General features: G+C 36.8%; 1 protein-coding gene across 1 annotated transcript in view; it reads left to right on the forward strand.

The window, feature by feature from the left end:
- The window catches only part of FBXO15 (F-box protein 15), a 26983-nt gene extending 8560 nt beyond the window's left edge, over positions 1–18423 (forward strand). Inside the window, exons 4-10 of the mRNA XM_054646252.2 lie at positions 2259–2501; positions 2760–2969; positions 4798–4927; positions 7221–7303; positions 8372–8517; positions 14052–14176; positions 17301–18423. Coding sequence (XP_054502227.2) covers positions 2259–2501; positions 2760–2969; positions 4798–4927; positions 7221–7303; positions 8372–8517; positions 14052–14176; positions 17301–17570 — 1207 coding nt within the window. The 3' untranslated portion in view covers positions 17571–18423. The remainder of the gene's footprint in view (positions 1–2258; positions 2502–2759; positions 2970–4797; positions 4928–7220; positions 7304–8371; positions 8518–14051; positions 14177–17300) is intronic.
- Positions 18424–21169: the final 2746 nt, after the last annotated feature.

The following is a 21169-nucleotide window of genomic DNA, read 5'->3' on the forward strand; positions in this document are numbered from 1 at the left end:
GTATGTCTGTGCTGCTTAATGCAGTGATTTGTCTTTTGGCTGTTCATATAATGAGTGTGCTTGAGCAGTTCTTGGCACTGATGTCTCCAATATAGCTGTTGAAGACAAGAAAATGTTTATGACCACCCCCATCCCTTTCTGCACCCTCCGTGTCCCCGCATGGGGCATTCCAACCTCCCTATCATGCAGTGTGGGAGGTCCACAGATATGGTCTGCCTGCAAAACCTTGAGGATTCTGATCACCAGAAGAACATGCCTGTGTGAGAGGAAGTGAGAGCACAGGGTCTTTTGGGCATTGTCATGGCTGATGATGATGTGCCTGATTCTGGCATTTGAATTAGAGTAAAAGGCTTGTCGTAGGAATGTCCAGTAAGAGGCCTTGAGATGAGTATTAATAATTTGAGGCAAAAAGAGCCTGTATTCTGTTGTGAAAGAGGCAAGCTTGTGCTTCCCTGTTGGATGCCTTTTTGATTTATCTGTCCTGAATTCTTCAGAAATTGAGGATAAAGGGGCAGTGATACCTTCCTAAACACTTGTGATTCCAAGTCTTCCTTCATCTTCTTCTCTGTCACCCTGCCCTAGCTGAATTTTTGAGTTTCTTGAACTAATTTCTTTGCTTGCACAACACTGTTTTGGGAAAGGAAGAAGCAATATGTTACTGAGAGTGAGGATGAGGATGGTAGGTATTTGTCATTAGTGTCCATCTTCAGTCAAATAAATTGCTTGAGTCTGCAACTTCAAAATGCAGGAAATGCCTACTACTAGAGAGGGCTCTGTCTTTTCAGCATCATACAGTAAGATGCAGAGTATCTCCCTCCATCAAAGGATGTCTGTCTTGGGAAGGGGTGTCTAGTTAACAGGAGAGTTCTATAGGAGGTTATTTTTTCCTGGACTTTTTAGGCTGATGAAGACCAATTGGATGATACACAGCTCAAATTCCCCTGGTGATGTGTTAAGGACATCTCTCCTTTTTTTCATCACTGGACAATTCTAAACAGCTTTGTTGTTAAAAAAGAATTTTCCTTCTCCATCAGAAATGTTTTATATTATCTGGTAACTTGGCTGCCTTTTATGATCTTAAAATAGAGGTATCTTAAAAATCTGTTTCAGTTATGGGATTGTCCTTTATGTTACCCTTCCCACCCTGCTTTTGGTGAAAGGAAGGTTGAAAACTCATGTTGACTGTGACCCACTTTTACAAGTCACAGTAGCTTACTGGTCTGTGTGTTTTAGACACTTTTGTCTCAAAAAATGGCAGTGGGGAATTCTGTATATATCTGCAGAGCAGCAGGCTGGAAGGTTTTTGCAAAATCCCTGAATAGGTTTGCATCAATAAGCAGAGCCTGGCTCTCAGCATGTGGGGGCTTATTCTCAGTGGCTGATGAATTGAGAATAGTTTTGATGGGTAGGAGGCAGTGTGGGATGGATCTAGTCCTTGGATGCTTTGAGGAGAGGGGAAGATGCCATACAATACTCACTAGTGTAAGTTTGCCTGAGGATAAGTGAGAACTGGTAAAGGTAATCTTGCTGATAAGTGATAGAAAATGTCTCTTAAGAATTTGTTGCCCTTGCTATTCATTTTTTTTTTTAGTGCAGTTATGTACACTATGTGTCTAGCACTTCAGAATGAGAAAACTTACTGGCAACCTGTATTCACAAGATTATTCTTTGAGTTCTTGTAGGTTCCTGTACTCAATATTCTGTGAACTGTCCTAGAGATACTGGGGTATGAGAGGCTGAAATGTGACCTCATAGTTTCCCTGGTGTGAAAGAGATGAGCCCATCATTACAGTCACATTTCTTTGACTTCAGAAAGTAATGTCTTCTCTGGGCTTTCCCAAAGAGAGTGCAGAAGAGATCAACATGACATTGATACCACCAAACAAAGGTGATTCTAAATTGTCCTCCTCCACACCACTTTCAGCTGGATCTGTGAAACTTGAAGTGTACAGATTATCTTTGTTGAATAGGAGGTATTAAACCACTTTTCCCACTAGCTGATTTTCTATGAGGAGGACAAATCATTGTTTTGGGGTAGAATTTTCAAAATTTTCTGCTTAACCTTTGTCAGTTTTCACTTACTTTGCTGACTATGACTGTGCTATCACAGAGCTTCATCCTGGCTCCCATATCTTTGGGAAGACAGATGAGACTTGTTTTGTGCTAACACTATGCTCAGTGGTAGCTGAGATGTGCATATAAAAAATGAAGTGACTATTCTTGAAATTTATTCCTCTTTATTCTGTTTTTATTTTCAGTGGAATTTGGCTGAAACTCTATTCCAGCTCTTTGCACCCAAAATGGACAATTTGGAAAATGAAGTCTAAACAAACAGAAACTGTTTCTTTGGGCTGTGCTGCTTTACACGATAAAGAGCCTGGGTACTGGAAGAAAGAATACATCTTCAAAAAAACATCTGCCTTCAAAACTAGAGTAATGCGGCTCGTTAAATTTCTGGATCCTTATACAGGTCTTCCATGTAAAAACAAAGAAGCTATGAAGTAAGCAATGCCTTGTCACAAAGATTTACTTGAGAACAATGTACAAAATATTAATGACTTGGGGGGGTATAGAATTAGAGCTAAAAAATGTATATCATAATGGGAAGATACAATGATAATTAAAAATGACTGAAACTGAGGAACATAAGTAGCAGCTAGTAGAAATTTAAAAATTCTGTTGAAAGCATAGTTTAAGTTTTATCACTTTGGGAATTTGTTTTTAAACACCCCTCTCCCCTCTCAATTCCTAAATAACAGAGTCTCTGGGTTGAGTTGGATAATTGTCTTAAAGGACAAAAATGGAAAAGAACATGTAGTAGAGAAGCCAAACCTATCATTTAAGGACACGTCTGTTACTGTACTTTGGCATGGTACAGACTGGCCATGCTTAGACATCCTGTCAACTCTGAAACTATTTGGAGTTACACCGTTGCTTCCTGACCAAAGCATACCTCCCAACAAGAATGGGTGAGTTTTGACATAGGATTTTGAGGATTTTTTTGGGTGCAACTGGTTGATAATGTGTCTGTATGAGCTATCTGACATTTGTTTGACTCAAGAAGTTAACTCTTCATTCAAAAGCCTCCCTGCAATTTTCTTTCTATGTTCTTCTCTTCTTTGGTAGAGCTTTTCAGCAAGAAATAGTACAATCCAGCAAGCTATGGAATTAATTCATAGGTTAATGTAGCTATTGGCATGTGATATGCAGACTGATAGGTCGTGACTTGGAAAGCTGAATCTGAGATATAGACACAAATGAGTATGAAAGAAAAATGTAAATCTAGGAGAATTTGAGAGAAATTTAGCTTGGAAAAGTTCATTAGTATTTATGTGGCTACAATCAGGTAATCTATGTTGTTAAAATTTATTTTCTGTCTGGTAGGAGTGTGTGTGAATTTAGAGAACTTGGTGTTTAACTACACATGCAATCTTCAGCATATGCATATAAAGTCACACAGTCCACAGCCTGTCCCTTGTTTTTTAACTTAAATGTGTACAATGGTTTTTCACATTATAGTCTAAGAATATATTTAAATGAAAAGTGTCTATTTGAGGTATTTGTTTGCTGTCAAGGAGCTTAGCACAGGTCTGGGCCTATGTATATAGAGGTGCAGTGTCAGCTACATGCTTCTTACACAAAGCCCCTAGCCATAGAGCTCTGAAAAGAGAGAGAATTATTCACCTACAAAACAGTGGGTTCCTCAACCGGAAGAAAAGTATTTACTTAAATAAATCAAGAGAAGCTTTTGTATAAAGTTAGCTGACCAAGTCTTGCAGTCAAATTATATAGGAAATGTAGTTGTTTTACCAAGATGTAAAGATTCATATGTAGAAAAATAAAAAAAGAAAACTTGCAGGTGATCGATGTACTTATTTCACAGAGTTACAGGTTTTTACAAATTGTGACTATAGATGAAGGCAGTGGATTCACCAATTTCAGTATTGGTCATTGTTAAAACTGTAAGTGCAGGGACAGGCCTGATGACTGTGAAGACTGTAAGTGCAGGGAAAGGGTTGATGTTGATTAGGATGAAATTTTTTACTGTGAGGGTGGTGGGACACTGGAGCAGGTTGTCCAGGAAGGTTGTGGATGCCCCATCCCAGGCAGTGTTCAGTGTCTAATTGTGGGTGATACTACAGTGATACCAGTGGAAATCTAGGAACTGTTTTGAATATAATAAGAGCCTAAGTCTGAAAAGGATTTTAGAAAGACTTCTTTCTTCATTCTGAGTAGGTAATGCAAACTCTACTTTCTGCTCTTTTTTAAATGTGTCATTAGTTAATAAGGGTGTCCATGAACTTATATTTAAGAGTGTTTTGGAGCTAAATGGCTTTAATTATAGGTAAAATATAAAAAAAATCTAAAAAAGGAAAGCTTCCAATAACACAAACTTTAAATTCATTATATATACAATTTGATCCTTTCCTTTGACTTTTGCTTCACAGTGATAAATGTTCAGTGATTCCATATAGTATCAATAAAGTATCAAAAACAAATTGTAAAGTAATTCTGTATTTTGAAAAGTTGGGCAAGCACATAAGTTCGTTTTAAAAAGAGTATTTTAGAAAATCATAGAGTGTTTTTTGTTTCTTATCTTGTTAAGGGTTCAGATTCTGCTAGTACACTGTAGTTGTTCAAATGTATAGTTTATGACTCTGCATGCTAAATGCTTTCAAAACCATTTTCATCATGTGCTGCTGGTAAGACTTCAGAGTTAAAAATGTAATCAGGCTGAACTTTTACATGAATAAGGAGACATAAACTTCTGCTACATTCTGTATGTTCTTTTCAAAGACCTCGTCGATTTTCCTTGATTGCTGAATACCATCTTGCTAACCTGACTGAAAATAGTGTAGTGGTTGGTGCTGATGAGCTTGTCCAGCTCTTCAGTCTGCGTCCAGGACTCTTAGTAGGAATGTGGAAGGTAAGATAACATTTTGTTTCAGTATTTTATTATTATCTGAAAGAAAAGAGGTTGTTGTTTTTTTTTTTTTTTTTTTGGCTTGTAGTTTGGGTTTGGGGAGGGTTTTCTAAAAAAATCTTTCTTTGTTTTTCTCATTGGATTTTGAAAGATGTTGTCTAAAGCAGTAACCATGAAACACATGTAAGGACAATAAGTGGATGATTTATTGTATCCTAAAGAGCTGTCACTGGAGTATGTATACATTAAAGAAAACCACTTCTAATTAGAAGATCAGTTATGCATCATTGTGTGTTTGATACTGTGTTTAATTTCATTTATTTTGTAGTCTTCACATGCACAAGTTTGATATCCTAGAGTAATTTTCAATAGAATGGTTTGAGAAGTGCTTCTTCCTGTGATTCATGCCATTGCCTGTCCATATCACTCTAAGTGATGAGTTCCTACGTAGCAACTTGGCTTTAATCTGCACCACCAGGTAGCTGTATCCTGCTCCAGCAGTAGGAATGCTGTAAATCATGCCCTTTTGGAGGTATCAAATTCTTGGTATTAAGAGTCTAAGTTAAGCAGTTAGCCTCTGGAGGGTGGATGTAGATATGAGTGTCTTTAGAGGGCAGTGCAGAACATCTAAAGTAGACTTCTACACAAAAGGGGTCTGCATCTTTGCATGGAATGCACTGGGACCTCTGTGTCTGCCTGTTGCTATGCAGGGCTGGGTGCTATGGAAGCCTATCTCAGGTGTTCTGCTCTTGATCTCAATTCAGAGGTGGCAGCTCTTTTTTCCTCCCCTCAGTCATGCTGTTGACATCGACTTAGGTTATTTGGCACTGGCAAGGAACTTTCCATGGGGAGGCTGTGAACAATTCCCGGAAGTTGTCTAATTTCCAGCTGCAAACATGGTGCCTCAAATGTGCACAATCACCAGAGGCAATGTTGGAAACTGCAGAAGAACTATTTCTTTCACTCTTAAAGAGAAGAGTGAAAGTCTACTTCCTAGAAAACTTGAGACTGCCTGACCAGCACAAACCTGTTACAGGTTGTTTCAGTCTATGAAAAGCTGTGCTAAATGAACAACCATTTCTCTCGTATCTTCGGAAGTTTTGTAGACTGGTGTCCCTGTATTGTTGGCTCTGTGGTCTTGCTTATGCATTGGCCCCATCCATACTTGCAAAGAGAGCTCTTTCAGCACCTGAAAATGGTTCAATCATAACCAAGTTCCACATAGTTGTTAAAAATTGAGTGCCTCAATCTAGCATACAGTCCCTGCTTCTTTTTCTGAAACAGCAGTTCTTACTCTCTGTGTAGGCAGAGTAATATGAGGTAGTTAAGTGTCAGTGGGTGTAATAATTGTAAATGCCACACATCTTGTTTTTTAGTACATAGCTGCATAACAGAAACCAAGGGCAGGTTATGTGGGCCTCCTGGTATTTGGATAGAGAAAGGCTGAGAAATTATGTGATTGATAGATCTCCCTAGTTAAATCCTTTATAGCAGTAATTTTGTACTATGAAAATACAGGAGTAGTTAAAAAGCCACAAGTTTGAATAGAGGATGTAATTTTCTGGTAACCCAGAGAGATGAAAACAGTAGTTGCCCATATTTCAGAAAAGTATGGCAGTGAATAATTTTCCTATTGACTTGGGTGTTTGTAAATGTAGGATTTAAATAATGCATTTAAAGAAAAAAAACTGAGATCCTAGCATTCTGTGTTGTTGAAGTAAATACGTACCTCTGTCTCTATTTAGTTTTCACATAGATGTTTTCTTTGACTATAGAGGGTTATGTTTTTAATGTTTTCCCAGGAGTAAATAATCTGGTGAAGACACAATTTTTACTTTGAAATTCGCAATTTCTATTGAATAATTCTGTATTCCTCGCTGATGTTAGCCCTCTTTGGAAATAGCTCCTCACACATGAAAATAAACTCGATGCTTCAGTAGTTGGGAATAAGTGCTGTTTGATTCTGTTTAGGTATCTTTTTTAAAGTGGTAAGTAGAAGCTAGGGAAGTACAATTCTTGGATTGCTCTCATAATTTTTGCCTTGGCATAGCTGGCTTCTCTTTCTTTCCCCATAATACAAAAGTGTTGCAGTCTTTTATAACCATTCTGTACTCTTGTGAAAAGACAGTAAAGGTTTTAGGAATCCAAGTGTTAAAGCAAGCCATTACTAACATTATTATAGTAATTGACAGAGTAATAAGCAGCAGCATTTATCTATGAATTTTAATGCTCAGAAAGACCTTGTGAAAAAAAGAATTTCCAGATGAAAATACATCTACTTTAATTAACTTTTCAGGGGAAAAATGAAATTGCTTTTGTTATGGCGAGTCTTCATTATAATCAACTTCTTGAGAGAAGCATTTTGGGTTCTGCTACTGTGTAAGTTTGGTTTTCCTTTGTGAGTAATAAAGATAACCTTTTGAATAAAGCTTTGAATTTTACAGTTAAAATTGGCTGCTGGTAAGAGGTTTATATTTAGGCAGTAATTAACTATTCTTGTTTAATATAAACAGCAGTTACAGCAACTAAGTAAAAAACTGTAGAAGCATTTTCATACTAAAATATGGCCATTGTTATGCTATTAAGAAGATAATTTAGGTATACAAGTGTACTGGTACTTGCCATATTGAGAAAGATAGAAATACACTGCACACACTTTCTCCCTTTCCACAAGCAGTCTTCTTATTTCCTCTTTCTATCTGAAACAGAAAGAAAAGAGAGAGACATTTCAGGAAGTAGGGAAGTATTCTTTGGCTGTGTAAGAGGGGGGAAACTCTGGTAAACTGGTGAGGTGCCTGCATTAATCTTTTAATCCTTTTGAGAAAGTAGCTGGGTTTCCTATGAAGTGTTTGTATGATTTTTTAGCTTTAGAATAGTATTTGGGGAATTTATTTCCCACTCAGCTTTCTGGTCAGATACTGTTGTATCTACCAGTAGTCTTAAATGCCCACTATAACTTAGTGTGGCTCTTCTCACACAGAATCTAAGATTTAACACCATCTCCCTTAATACTAAATTGAATCCTATGTAGAAGTTGCTCAGTTGCCTCTGGCATGTGGTCTCTTTAGGTCACTTGTGTGCAGTACTTACTTAGTTAGCCACAGACAAAATTATTTCAATATTAGCTATTTCAGAGAAGTCTCTAGAGCTAGTGGACTTTTATATTTGTAGTTGAGCTGATGCTTTTTTCTTTTTGGTAGACAAGTCCATGTTTTGAAGTTTAACAGATGTACCTTTTAAAGTTGACTGCTGTATTTTCTGCCTTTGGGTAGGCTGAACAGCTGATCAGCAATATTAGACACTGTAGTGTCTTAAAAGAAGCATAATGAACTAGAGGTGTTTGATTTTGAAACTGTCTTAAGATGACAGTCTCAATGTTGGCCTATGTGTTATGTCTTTACTAAGTCATCTCCCCTTGCTAAATTCTATCTTTTTTTTTTTTTCAAGTCAATATTCTCCTCCACCTAATAAACCTTTACGGGATGATATTGACTCAGAATATGGACTACATGACTACAGGCTGCATCTTGATCTGCATGGCAGAAACTGCATGTACCTGTGTGGATCCTTCAAGTGCCTCTTCTGCAGAAAACGTAAAGTTGATGGAGCAATAATGTCTGTTTTAAAAATGATCCCTGCTGTTGCACCATTCCTTCTTATATCCAGTTTCTCTGTTTTAAGGCGTGAAACTGCAATGGAATTTTAAGAGTCAGCTATCTTTCTGTTTGTGGTGTGATTTCTTTATATCTGCATGGTGCTATGTGTGGCATCCTAAGCCTGCTCTGTAAGAAGACTGCCTGCTGTTAATTGACACTGTCAGCCTGGCACACAAATTCTGCAGATTTTCTATGTCTTGTCTTTTAGTTCTGTGCTACATTAATAATACACTGGCACAGTTCTTGATGCAGGTTGATGTTTCTTTCACGTGTATTTTATAAAGGAGAGAGCGATACATATTGGAATCTTGTTTCTGTAGAATTCTCCTCAAGTGTACTTTGGGTGAACAGACAGATTAAATGTTTAGGTACATTTAGTTACTGTGAACTTTAAATCTTAAAGTTTCTATTTTGGTGAGCTTAAGGTTGCCTGTTTTGACATCCTTTCATTGTGTGGAAAACATTTTCAGTCTTCTTCTGCTGCTTCATTCGGTTTTAAGCACTTCTTTCCATGAGACATGATTGCCCATCCCTGTTCTTCTCATACAGCCCAAATTCATAATTGTACTGGGGTTTTGAAAAATACATGGGTGATCTCTCTTTTGACTTAACTTCAGCATAACTTCCTAAGCTACACAGCTGTCTTTCTGTAATGAGAGATAGATTAAAATATTAAAATTGAACACTGTCATTAATTTAATTTAGAATTAAGTACTGTAAATTAATTATTGCTCCCCAGTATTTTTATTTGATACCGGCACTCCTGAGCGGTGTGGATTTCAGACCATATTGTTTTTCTGACAGTAGAGGGCGCTGTTGTCAGGCGTGAATTCTTTTACAGGGCTGCGGAATTTCCCTGTGATTTGGTTTGGTTTTTCTCGTTTGTGTTTGGTGATTCCAAGAACTGCGCTTTAGATTGCAGCCTTATGCGGTGTGGAGTGTTGTTGTCCTTGAACCTGAAATATACATGTTTTCAGATTTTAGAAAAGCGCCAAGCTTGAATTAAAGCAAGACTTCTAAGGATAAAATTACAGTGAAAGCCTATGTATGTAGCAAGAAATCTTTCCTGAAGTGTTATGTAGTACAAGAGTTCTCTTTATGTTCTCAGAAAAAAAATCTTCTCAAAATTGGCCAGAGGCGTGGGTTTTTGGGATTGTGTTGGTTTTTCTTGTTTAGCTGAATATCACGATTTCTAAAATGAAAATGTTATACTTCTAGCAATGCAGTTGCACAAGAAAAAGTATTATGTGGCATACTTCCTTTCTTGGTATCACATTCTTGCTGCTTAGAAGCTACTTCTACAAAAGATTAAGCTGATGTTTATGCAAATTGAAGCAAGTGTCCATGAGCTACAGTTGTGATGCCATCTCACTTAGCAAGTTACAGAATCTGTTTTATGTTCACAAGTGTTTTCTGAATTGCTTTGGTTTTGTGACCTTCAGCAGTGTGACAGCCATCAGATTCTGGTCTCAAAGGACATCAGACAGCTGAAGCCATGGTTCTGCAGACAATAAACTCATTTGTCATCTAATCCCTTCCATGTGCTTGCACAATAATTCCTTTTGGAAAATGCTTGACTTCCTCCAAAAAGGTGTAGTGAGGCAGCATATGGCTGTCTGCTGTCACATTTTTCATTGTGATTTGTTATTAATTTTTCTCATTCTGGTGAACATGGTGTTGCTGAATGTGGCCAGGTTTATCCAAACTGGTTGTGTTGGATGGTTTGTGTTTTGTTTTAAGGGTCCATTTTAATAATACACTCTATCCCATCCTCTGGGAGGACTCTGAAGCATGGAAGTCCTGCAACATACTGGGAAGTCTTGCTATTTCTGAAAATTCTCTACCCAGTCCAGTTTTATTTTAAATTATAGATGCAACCCACCCATGACAGTTTCCCTAACTTGAGGCACATACCAGTTGTGAGCTAGTTCTGTTGTTTTACTTATTTATTGGTTTTCACTAAGAAGCTTTAGGCATTCCTAGGTTACCAGAGAATGCCCACTTGTGTTTTTCAGAATAACTGATTTGTTCAAGATTAATTTTTGTCTGCTTTTTGTTAGTATATATTAATATTGTGCTGCACTTTGCTACTCCATTTTCAATTCATTTTGCTGAATTCTTAATATTAAATTAAAAAAGGTTATGTCACACTGAATTGGACCAAGCAGACGGAATGTGTATGGCTACTGATTTTTTTCCTGTTATTATACTTGCATTGCAGTAACTAGCTGTTTTTGCACTGTTTTGGTTGGGGTTTAGCATTTTATTTTATGCTTCTTTTCATGTAAGCAGAATTCATAGTATGGTCTCTTTGACAGGTACTGTAGGGTGAATATGTTAAATATGTTGTAACTGAATTGAAAATATTTAGAAAACTTTCCTTTTTTTCAGGAAGAGTTATGAGAGGCTTTTCATATGACTCCCAGAAGCCATGGATCTGACTTCTTCATAAATACTTTTGAAATGTATTTACCTAGGTTTTCAACTTTTTAAGCACAGCTTTGTAGCCACGTGGTAGTTTAAGCTTTTGCTTTTCAATGTCAATTCTTGTTGATGTAAAATGGTGTGTTGTGCTTGCAAAATGTAAGGATTGATTTTGGTGTATTTAGAGAACTTTTAGGCTTTGTTTGTAAAATTTCACATCAGACATTTGAAATGTTTTGCTTGACCTTGAAGATTGATTTGCAAGTTTAAATAATGATTTTAGTGTGGTAAGACTGGTTGTTGGCACCCAAATTACTGTTAAGCATAGCTTTTCCTCTGAAAATACCAATCAAATGACAACTTGCAACAAAGGCTTGGTTAGCAAAACAAACTTCTTGGCTTTTAGCTAAAATAAGTGCTTTGGAACTATTGGTCTATTTGTTTCTTTCCCCTGAGGTTTGTCTACATGATATATGTTCTCTTTGCTGGTATTACCTTTATTTGGAAATATTTGTTCCCTATAATTTACTCTGCTGCTTTGCTTGCAGTTGCTATGCGTGTCTTGCATGAATCAAGGACTAGAGGTGTTATAAGGGGACAATGAAACAAAGTCTGGTTCAGCCTGAAGAAAGCCCTGTCCAATTTGCTTCCTCTATGTTTCTCTTTGTATGTTTAACATAGCTTATCCTGCCCTTTAATTTCATGTTCTCATCTGACTGGGGTGAGGAAGGGGAGATTTCATTACTTAGCCTTCAGTTTCTTGCTTGTTTCTAGGCAGGCTTTTCCTTCCTCCTGAATGTGAGGACTGAAATAGAGCTTTTATATTAAAAAAAAAACATATATAAAATCTGGATTAACCAACCCATTAAGAATTAGCCTTCAGATTCCTGATCTGTTGCCTGTTTCCATTCTGGCTAAAGTTAAGAAGTAACTGCAACACATCATAGCCAGATGATCTATCTAGCAATGTGTATTAATGCCATGCAATAGTAGTGATGTCCTGGGCTTCATTAATTTATTAGCAGAAGAATGCTTTTTTCAATCCTTTTTTATTCCATTCAAACTTCATTTGATCTGAATGAGTAAGAGAAATGGACACTTCCATTCAGATTGGAATTGTGCATAACCAAGTAGTCCTTTTGGAAAAAATGCTTGTTGACTGGTGTTTTCAAGCTTCTTGTATAAAAGCTCAACTTTAAATGTGGACTTTCAGTGGTTAGTCAGTAAACTATTTCAATAAGATATTTTTACCTTGAATGAAATTTTGTCATTGAATTTGATTTACTGAGGTTTTGGAACTGGACCATTTGGACAGGTGGCAACTTATGGCCTTTTTCTACTTTGAGCCGGATCCTGGAAATGAATTCTGCTTACATTTTCCTCACTGACTTCTTTTGCACTTCACTGAAAGTGGGTATCACAGTTTGGAGGATTGCATTTTCCTTCAACTATAACAAAGTATTTCCTACAAAATATTTCCTGGGCATAGTCATGTTGGTTTCACTGTATTCACACTCCTATTCCAAACAGTGTCTGTACTGAAAAACCTGCAGCTGTTGTTCTCTGTTATGTGCTGGCTGCTTCCTTTCCATAAGTGTTCTTTGGACTCCCCACTGGTGAGTGATGCCTTTCCAGCATTGGTTTGTGGCCAGCTCTATCTTGGGAGTTGCTTGGCTCTACAGTACCAATTCAGAGAAGTTTTTGGCCTCTGTGTTCAAGTGTGGGCTTTCTTTCTCCATCACTGATTCCAGCTATCTGCTTCAAGTAGCCACCAAGCAGAGGTTTTGCTGACCTTCTGCAGTGTGACACCTGTGAGTTCAGTGGATGCAGCCACTGAACTCACAGCCAGTCTTCCTGATGTCGCTGCTTCTGTCTGTAGCCTCATGCTGCTACTTGGGCTTGATTGAAGGAGAATCACAGGCAAAACACTTCTGCCTTTTTTTACTTCTGTCACTTGCATCTTAAATCTCTGCAAGTCCCTTCACTTGTTACCTTACCATCCAGGACCTACTACTGGATCCTGACAAGCATTATGTTCCTGGGAATTCTTCTCTCCCTTCGTATGTGTCTCCTGCATGTGCTAGATACTTTCTTTTTTCTACTGAGGTCTCTAGTGCTTTTGTTTTGCTCTTTTGAGACAGTATCTCTTGTTCAAGGAAACTTGTTTAAGGGATGTCCTACCAAGAAATCTGCTTATGTCATGATGTGATGCTTTTATTTTCACTTTTCTTTGTAGTCAGATCATGTTCACTATGATGTACCCCAAGTTATAATTAGACTGTTGGATTCCCTGGTTAACTTTCCTTCTCTGATAGCAAAGGAAAAAAAATTGAAAAAAAAATGCCAATCTCTTTTGAGATGAGAGGAAGAGATTCCAAAGAAATATGGTTATATGTAGTAATAAAAAAATCACAAATCATAGTAATTCTGCCAAAAAAACCCCAGGGGCCTTGGAGAGCTATTTAAAAAATGAAAAAATCTGTAATTTAAAAACTTGATTCAAATCAAATCATACTTCATGTCAATTTAAATGATGCATTATCCTTTCTAAGGAGGAATAGTTATCTGTGTACCCTTTGTATTGGCTTATTTGAGTTTCCAGTCAGAGATAAGAGATTTAAATAACTTGAAAAAAAAAGGTTGGGGAGGTATCTCATTGTTTTATTTTGTGTGTTAGTGTTGAGCTTGACTTCTGGGGAATGGGAAGTTACGGAGGCACTGGTGGCATGAAATTGAAATGCTGAGTGTGAAATTTTCTCCTTGCATCCTTGTGTAAGTTCTTTAGGTGGCATTCCTATTTTTGTACTAAAAAATACAAAAGATTTTTTTATCTGCAGTTTCTACTGTGGATCACAGAATCAAAGCTCCAAACTGCAACTTAATTCCTCTATAAAGTGCTTGATATTTGGCTATTGGTGTATGCCAGGGTTTCTTATTGGTGAGTGGGAAGAAAAAGACATGGAAAGGAGATAAGAGAACATTTACAGTGTACTTGGGCTCAATTTGATTTATACTGGTGTAATGTTGTATATTGTTTATATTTTCAGGTGACATTGAAAATGGATACGTGAGGCTCGTAGTTGTAAACTTAAAGGATAATAGGAAGCACTTGCCTATTATTGGGACACTTGGCATATGCTGGGAAACAGATGTGTTTAAAGGCAATGTAAAGGTCAGAAATATTCTTTGTTTCTGGAAATGCTTACCTCAAAACAGAATTATGTTTGTGCAGCCTAAATAGGCTAATTTTTAAACAACCTTTTGATTTGTAGAAGCTGTCTGTAACTGGACAAAACTCTATTCCAATATTCAAAAAAAAAAAAGTGAATTTTGAGGAAAAGAGTTCTCTCCTTTCTCTCATAGAGTCTGGATTGCATGATAGACCCATTATCTGTGTGTAGTTGCTCCAGTGCTTTCCTCTCAGCAAAGATGCTGTGACTGACCAGCCCACTTGGAAATGTTGGACAAAACAATTTACTGCAGATGTACTTTTTGTGAGGATTTTTTTTAATTTGGTGTGAGAGTGTTATTTTTTCTTTTGTGTTTTTTATTTCTTTTGGTTTGGTTTTTTTTGGTTGGTTGATTGGGTTTTTTTTTGTGAGCAATAAGCCTTGAACCTCTGGGGAAATACTCTGCAGTTTGGTGCTGTATGTGCAGTGAAAGTTAGGAAACTGCTGGGGAATATTACAATGCCAGTGGACACAGGAAACTACAGTCCACATCCACACAGTCAGCACCTAGCTCCAGTCAGGTACATCAGTCAGCTAGATTAACTCTTTATTTTTAGAGGAATGCTCACACATTCTATTGGATAAAATTCCTAAAAGAATTATTTCAAACAAAGTTTCAGAGTGGTTCTGTAGCTTTTGCAATAGTGGTGAGGGTAGATATTTTTAAATATACTTTTATCAGCATGAATATTTCAGAAGTTGTGAAGATTCTGATAAATATATTTAGGCACTACTGAAAAATCATCTAGTTCAACATTTGGTTTCAATTTCAGCGCTTCTTTTGGAAAAACCCGTCAGAATTAATAAAACTGTTGTTTCTGCCAATCCTGTATAAATTTGGAATGGAATACTCTTTGATGACAGTTTGTTTACCAAGGCATGTAGTGACAAAACCAGGAACAATGTCTTTAAACTGAAAGAGGGTAGGTTTAAACTGGGCACTCCATGCTGAGCATGGTGAGGCAAGAGAGTTGGAATTAGATGACTTATAAAGGTCCTTTCTAACCCAAATCATTCTATGATTTTATAGGATTAACAGCTGCTTGACAGAGTCTTTTTTTTTTTTTTAAATGAAAAAAATCCTGAGTAGTACATAAGCATTTATGAAGTTATCTGTCAGAGGAAACAGAGAGCTATGGCTGTAGTCTTTAGTTTTTTCAGTTTTAATCATTCTCCCATGTGCTTACAGCATAAATTAAATTTAATATTTGTTTCTAGCACAAAATAAAGAGTACACTATTTTTTTTAAACCTCATTTTGTGATGAGAGATGGAACATGTCAGCATATAGCTGTGGGTTGAATTCAGCGTGATTTTTACCATAAATCTCTAAAATTCTTAAAGCATGTGAAGGCCAGATAATATCAGCCACAGAAGCAGGACATTCCATTACTTTGAATTTATTTGACTTTTAGCTAATACTTTAAATAAACAAAAAAAACCCTAAAAACTTCCTTGGCACTTCTGGGTTTTTTAATGAAAAATTAATTGCTGAAGTACACATAGTTGGAAATTGTCATGGCTTAGGAATGGTATTCTCCAATTTAGTATTCTTACTGTAACCACTCCAAATCACACTCCACTGGCTTGCTTTCCCCTTCCTCTCCCCTGTGTTGGGCTGGAGAGGAGAGGTGGAGGCGCAAAAGGTAAAGATCAAGGTTGAGATAGGAGCAGGAATGAGATAAGAAAACAGAGAGTAGCAGCAATAATATTAACAACAAGAATGTACAAGAGAGGGGAGTGATTCGCATGCAAGTGCTCACCATGGAGCGCAACCTGACCATGGTGCAATACCCCTAAGGAGAAGAAAGCCCTTTCCTAGGCCTTGGAAATGAGGTGAGGTGGTGTAGAAAAATCAGCATCTTAGCCATGCTCTCTCCTGGCTGCTGCAGAAATTAACCTGAGCCTGACCAGAACCAGGACAGAAATGTGTGGGAAGACCCCACCATCCCAACGCCACCCCACACCACCCCACTTTACTATTTATAATTGGCTTATTATATGCAAGCTGTCAGACCAGAAAATAGTGATTCTTTCTTGTTTCCAGTGATTCTGTAACTCATATAAGTTTATTACACCATCATTAGGTTCGGTTTGAATTTTGTATTTTCAGCATAGTCTACAGTAAAAAGCTTAGGGAAACTGTGTGTATCATATTGCCTCATGTTTGTGCCATCTGCCCTTGTGTTGTTTGATTGAAGTAAAGTAATAGTGAAAGCAATGTTAGAGCAACAGAAGCACAACTATGTAGTACAGAGAAATAAAGCATTCCAAATGAATTTTTTTGGCAAGGAGTATGTGGTGTTGGTTTGTATACGCTTTTGGAGCACAGATACCACATAATTAAGATAATTTGATTAATTTAATGATTCAGAACTCATGAGAGTAAGGAACAGCTGATACTAACAATGACACATGACTCCTATGCTTCCAAGGGATATGTGAAACTATCAGTTTGCCAAGACCAAGGAAGTGGCATTAACATTTTTAAATTATCTAGTTGTGTAATCTTGCAAAGAAATATTTTCAAGAATTTGTAAGCGGAGGAATTACATCAAGATTATTAATATTACCTTTTTGGGAACTGAAGCTGTGAGCCTTTCAATGAGTACTGTATACAGCTGGCTTGGAAGGGTAATTGTGTGTGCACTGCCTTGGGGGTGGTCCCTGAGTATCTTTGCAAACATTGCTGCATTCACACAAGTTTAGCAGCTGACTTTGAACTTAGGTTACTTTCTCATATTGAAGGGACCATCATTATTTGAATGGTAAAGTAACTAATAGTTGAGAAAAACAGATGTTAAAGGCTTAAAAATGTTCAAGAAGTAATGTCTGATTTGGTTTGGCAGTGGTACCTTCTGTAGCACAGCATTTGATGTGTGTAGGCTGCAGTTTCAATTTCTGTAGGAAATCTCTAAGTATTTGTTGCAGTAGGTCAGTGAAGCACTATCAATTTTATTTTGAGGTTTTAGCCTTTGTACAAAACTCTCTGAACCATTGATATGTCTTCTAATCTACTTACTGTGCCATGAAATAGGGAAATAATCTCTTCTGCTTGTGTTTGTAGGACTGCTTTGTGATGGATCTGACTCTCTTGGATGAAACTGGAATGCCCTTCTGGTGTTTTAGTGCTCCAGTCCACATGGAATTGTCTACCAAGTCATCCGGCCTTTATGACTACATGGGTCATATCTATACTGCAGACTATGCAGATTCAGAGGGTAAAGTCTGTGTTGAGTTTGTATGGTTGGAAGAAACCAAGGAATATATTATAGTCAGTTTGGTGCTTTATGTAAGCACCAAAAAGGTCAATAGCTGGTATGGAACAAACTACTGACTTAATTAGGTCACTAATTTCCTTGTTTTGATAACCAAACAAACAACCCTGCTACAACAAAAACCACAATAAACTGGTGATGCTTAAGATTGACACCAACAAGCGAGACTCTTCCTGCAAGTTTTCCAGTAACAAGTGCAATTGCCTAAATTTTTTTAATAGGCAATTGAGGAATCAAAGAGACATATTAAGTGAGAGGTTTTCTTCTCTGTTGAACATTATGTGGTTAGTCTGTTTCTCACTGGCAATATTGAAATTATTTTTAGGAAGACTTTTCTTTATAGGCATTTGTTACTATGGTTAAGGAATTGCTTCTTTTGAGAGTCGTGCTGTAAAGATGCCTTACCTTACATAAGCTACACTGGTTTTGAGAACATTGACTTTTATGCTTAGTAATAAAACAGCATGTGTGCTGTTCCCTCCAGGTTTGTTGGAGTGTAATTGGTAAATGAGAAGTTTTGTTAAACACATTTTGTTAAACGCTTTTTCCAGAAAAACTTCACTGAAATATATTTTAGTAAAAGATTGAAAGGCTAGATGGGAAGCCAGATCTGAAAAATGTGTCAGTCAAGGCATTTGTTAAGAAAGTAATGTAAAATCTGTTTATGATGTTTCTTTAAATTCTTGTTTATTCTGTTTTCCCATGTTCTAACCTTGTCTGATTGAGACTAGATACTTGCCTCACATGTTGGCCTATGAATAAGTATCCCAATTATCAGCCAACCTGAGCTGATGTCTGCTCTTACAGAATGTATGGAACATTCAGTTGTTTTGGAAACAATGCATATCTGATGCTGTTTATCTAACAGTATGAATCCATATAAAAATTGAATATATGTGTCCAGTATTTCCAGTTCCATGGAGCAACTTTAGAATCAAATTTTCTACTTTCTATGTTAATTTTTTTTTTTAATTACATGATATTGTGAGTCCAGTGTCATTACCTAGCAAGGACAATTATATTGTTGCCTGCTCTGACTTTATTATGGTAGTGATTTCCTTAAAAATAAATTCTCTCTTTATTTGTTTATATACATTAATTGGTTTGTGCAAACAATGTTCATATGCAAGCACTTGTCTTCTGTGCTACAGAGGTAGATAGATATTACATCCATAAAGTTGTTTCTTAATTTAAATTTCAAAGACAATAAGCTGAGGCTGACACAGTTCTAGTTCACCTTGTTAACCTTACCTAAAGAAGCAGTGGAAATGTTTCTGCATTTGGTCATTAGGCAGACTAACAAGAGTGATCAGATGCATTTTGTCTCTTTTCTTACTGACTGCTGATGGGGACAGGGATCCCTAGAAGTGATATAAAGGTTTTAACATGTTGACTGGGTGTGATGAATGCAGAACGACAGACACTGAAAGTGATCTGTGCAGACTAGTGGCCAGTCTAGATTTTTGTTTTTGCCCAGATTTAGCTTTTGAATTACTAGCTTTAGCAAGGAAATAGTAGCTCAATCCCAAAGTTTTCTTAGTCATTGGCCTTACTGCTAAGCTTGTAAACAAAAATGTAGAATTATTCGGGATACATTGTTCCTTTGAAATGTGCAAGTATGTTCTCTTCCCTGCTGTGAAGCTACCAAAGACAATGGGCACCTAGCAGCCATCAAATGGTCAAAGGTCTGTCACTGTTCATTCCAGCTGAATTTTTATTGTATTTCCAATATTTCTGGGTTTGGTGTTTTTTAATAAAAGTAAAATACTTCCTTTAATAAGCAATTCCAATTTCTAATTAATTTGATTATTTTCTACAATTGAATGCTTTATAGAAAATGCTGGCATCACTGTTGGAAGTGGAACAAGAGAGTATGCTGTCCCTACCCCTGATAAGCTAATCTAGTAGCCTGAAAGTTTACTGACTGAATTGATTAGGATGAGAGTAAGTCTTTAGCAGCACTGTCAACCTAAAAGGTGATACAAGGCAGAGCGGTTTTGTCAGGTTATTGCTGGCTTCTGCTGTGCATAAACATGTGTATTCAGCAAACCCAAGCAAACTGTTCCAAGATCTTAAAAAATGGACCCAACTGTTGCAGAACTGTTCTCCTGTATCTTCACTGGCTATAATTGTGTCTTTTCTGAAGATGTGAAGGATTTGTCCTGAAACAGGCCTCAGATGGACCTAAATTTGATCTCATACTTATGCCACTCCTTTGATTTCAGCTGACAGTTGCTTTTAACTTGCACAGCAGAAGTAAATTCAGTAGCTACCAGCTGTATGATCAAACCTGGTAAGTTACACATGCCTTAACTCAAGCTTCCATTTCTTCAACTCTCATCTTCTTTTCTTTTATATAAGTAAGGACATAGACTGAACTTCCAGGAAGGAAAGGGTTTACACTAGGTAAACTGCACTGGTCTATTTCATGAAAGAACCCATCTGTTCCAAAAACTGATGCTTTGATAAAATCATCTCCTAGTCTTCTAAGTCCCCTTCTATATACCTGGTGCAAAAAGTGGTAGAGTGAGTTGCATGTACCATTCTACAGTAAAAGATTCTTGTTATATAAAAGACAATTATTAGAACAGACGGGAAAGATGGAGATGCCATGAAATCTTGTCATGTCACAACTGGTTGTGACAATAAGCCTTACCAGCACATTTTTCTTTTAATGCCTCAAGATTTTTCTTGCAGCTGTTTTAAATAATTTTGTGTTACATACTGAAGATAGAACAATGTGTTTGTTGTAATTTTATGCTTTATACAAGTTGTAAGACAGTTTCTGTGAGAAGTATAAACATATAAAGTATAAATCTTGTAAGTTAAAGATTTTACTTGTGCACTTCAGGTACCAACTCATCCAATTAAAAATAGAGCAGCCCCTACCAACTTCTAAATGTGTATGTTTAAGTACTTTGTAACAGACAGAACTGTGGTATTTTTAGAGGGTGATTTACATGGTAGGCAACCATAAAAACAGTACTTATGTTTATTTTAGTGCAGATATAATAGTACTCATTTAACATAATGAGTTTAAATTGCATTGAAAAGGAATCAGTGTGAAAGTGATTTAGTGAAAGGGCTTTCATGAGATTGTTGTAGCAGTAGAGGAGTTGTCATCTAATAGAACTACATCTAAATGTTAATCCTGCCATTTATCCTTGTTTTGCTAGATGTCTGCTGTGTACCTAAATGTTTCTGTATTCTGTCTTGTTTATTTAAAAAAAAAAATATTTTTAGGAGGTATTTCTAAAGGGAAAATATCTTCAATGAGTAATTAATTAATATTTCTGGGTATTTAATGTGATCTTCCATTGGTACAAGCTGGAAGTGTTGGTTTATATAATCTGAACAATTGTCTTTAATTTTAACAGTGCCACTATGGAATCATAGCTCTTTACTGCAGTTGGCTTACTATAGTGGTAAGCTAATAGCAGCTGTAGATTCTGAAATCTTTGTAGCACAGGCAAGTAATCGCAGTCTTTTTCTTCCAACTGGCCTGTCAGTTGCTTTGGTTTTTCTTCCCTTCTTTTTGCAATTGCTTTTATAATACGTTTCAGTTCCAATGTGCTTTTTGGTATCTCTGATTTAATATGGAAAGCAATTGTATGCTTTCCATATGTATGTGAATGACTCATTGACTTTGCTCTTCTCT

The sequence above is a fragment of the Agelaius phoeniceus genome, chromosome 1 (genome assembly GCF_051311805.1).
Source record: "Agelaius phoeniceus isolate bAgePho1 chromosome 1, bAgePho1.hap1, whole genome shotgun sequence".
Classification (NCBI taxonomy): domain Eukaryota; kingdom Metazoa; phylum Chordata; class Aves; order Passeriformes; family Icteridae; genus Agelaius; species Agelaius phoeniceus.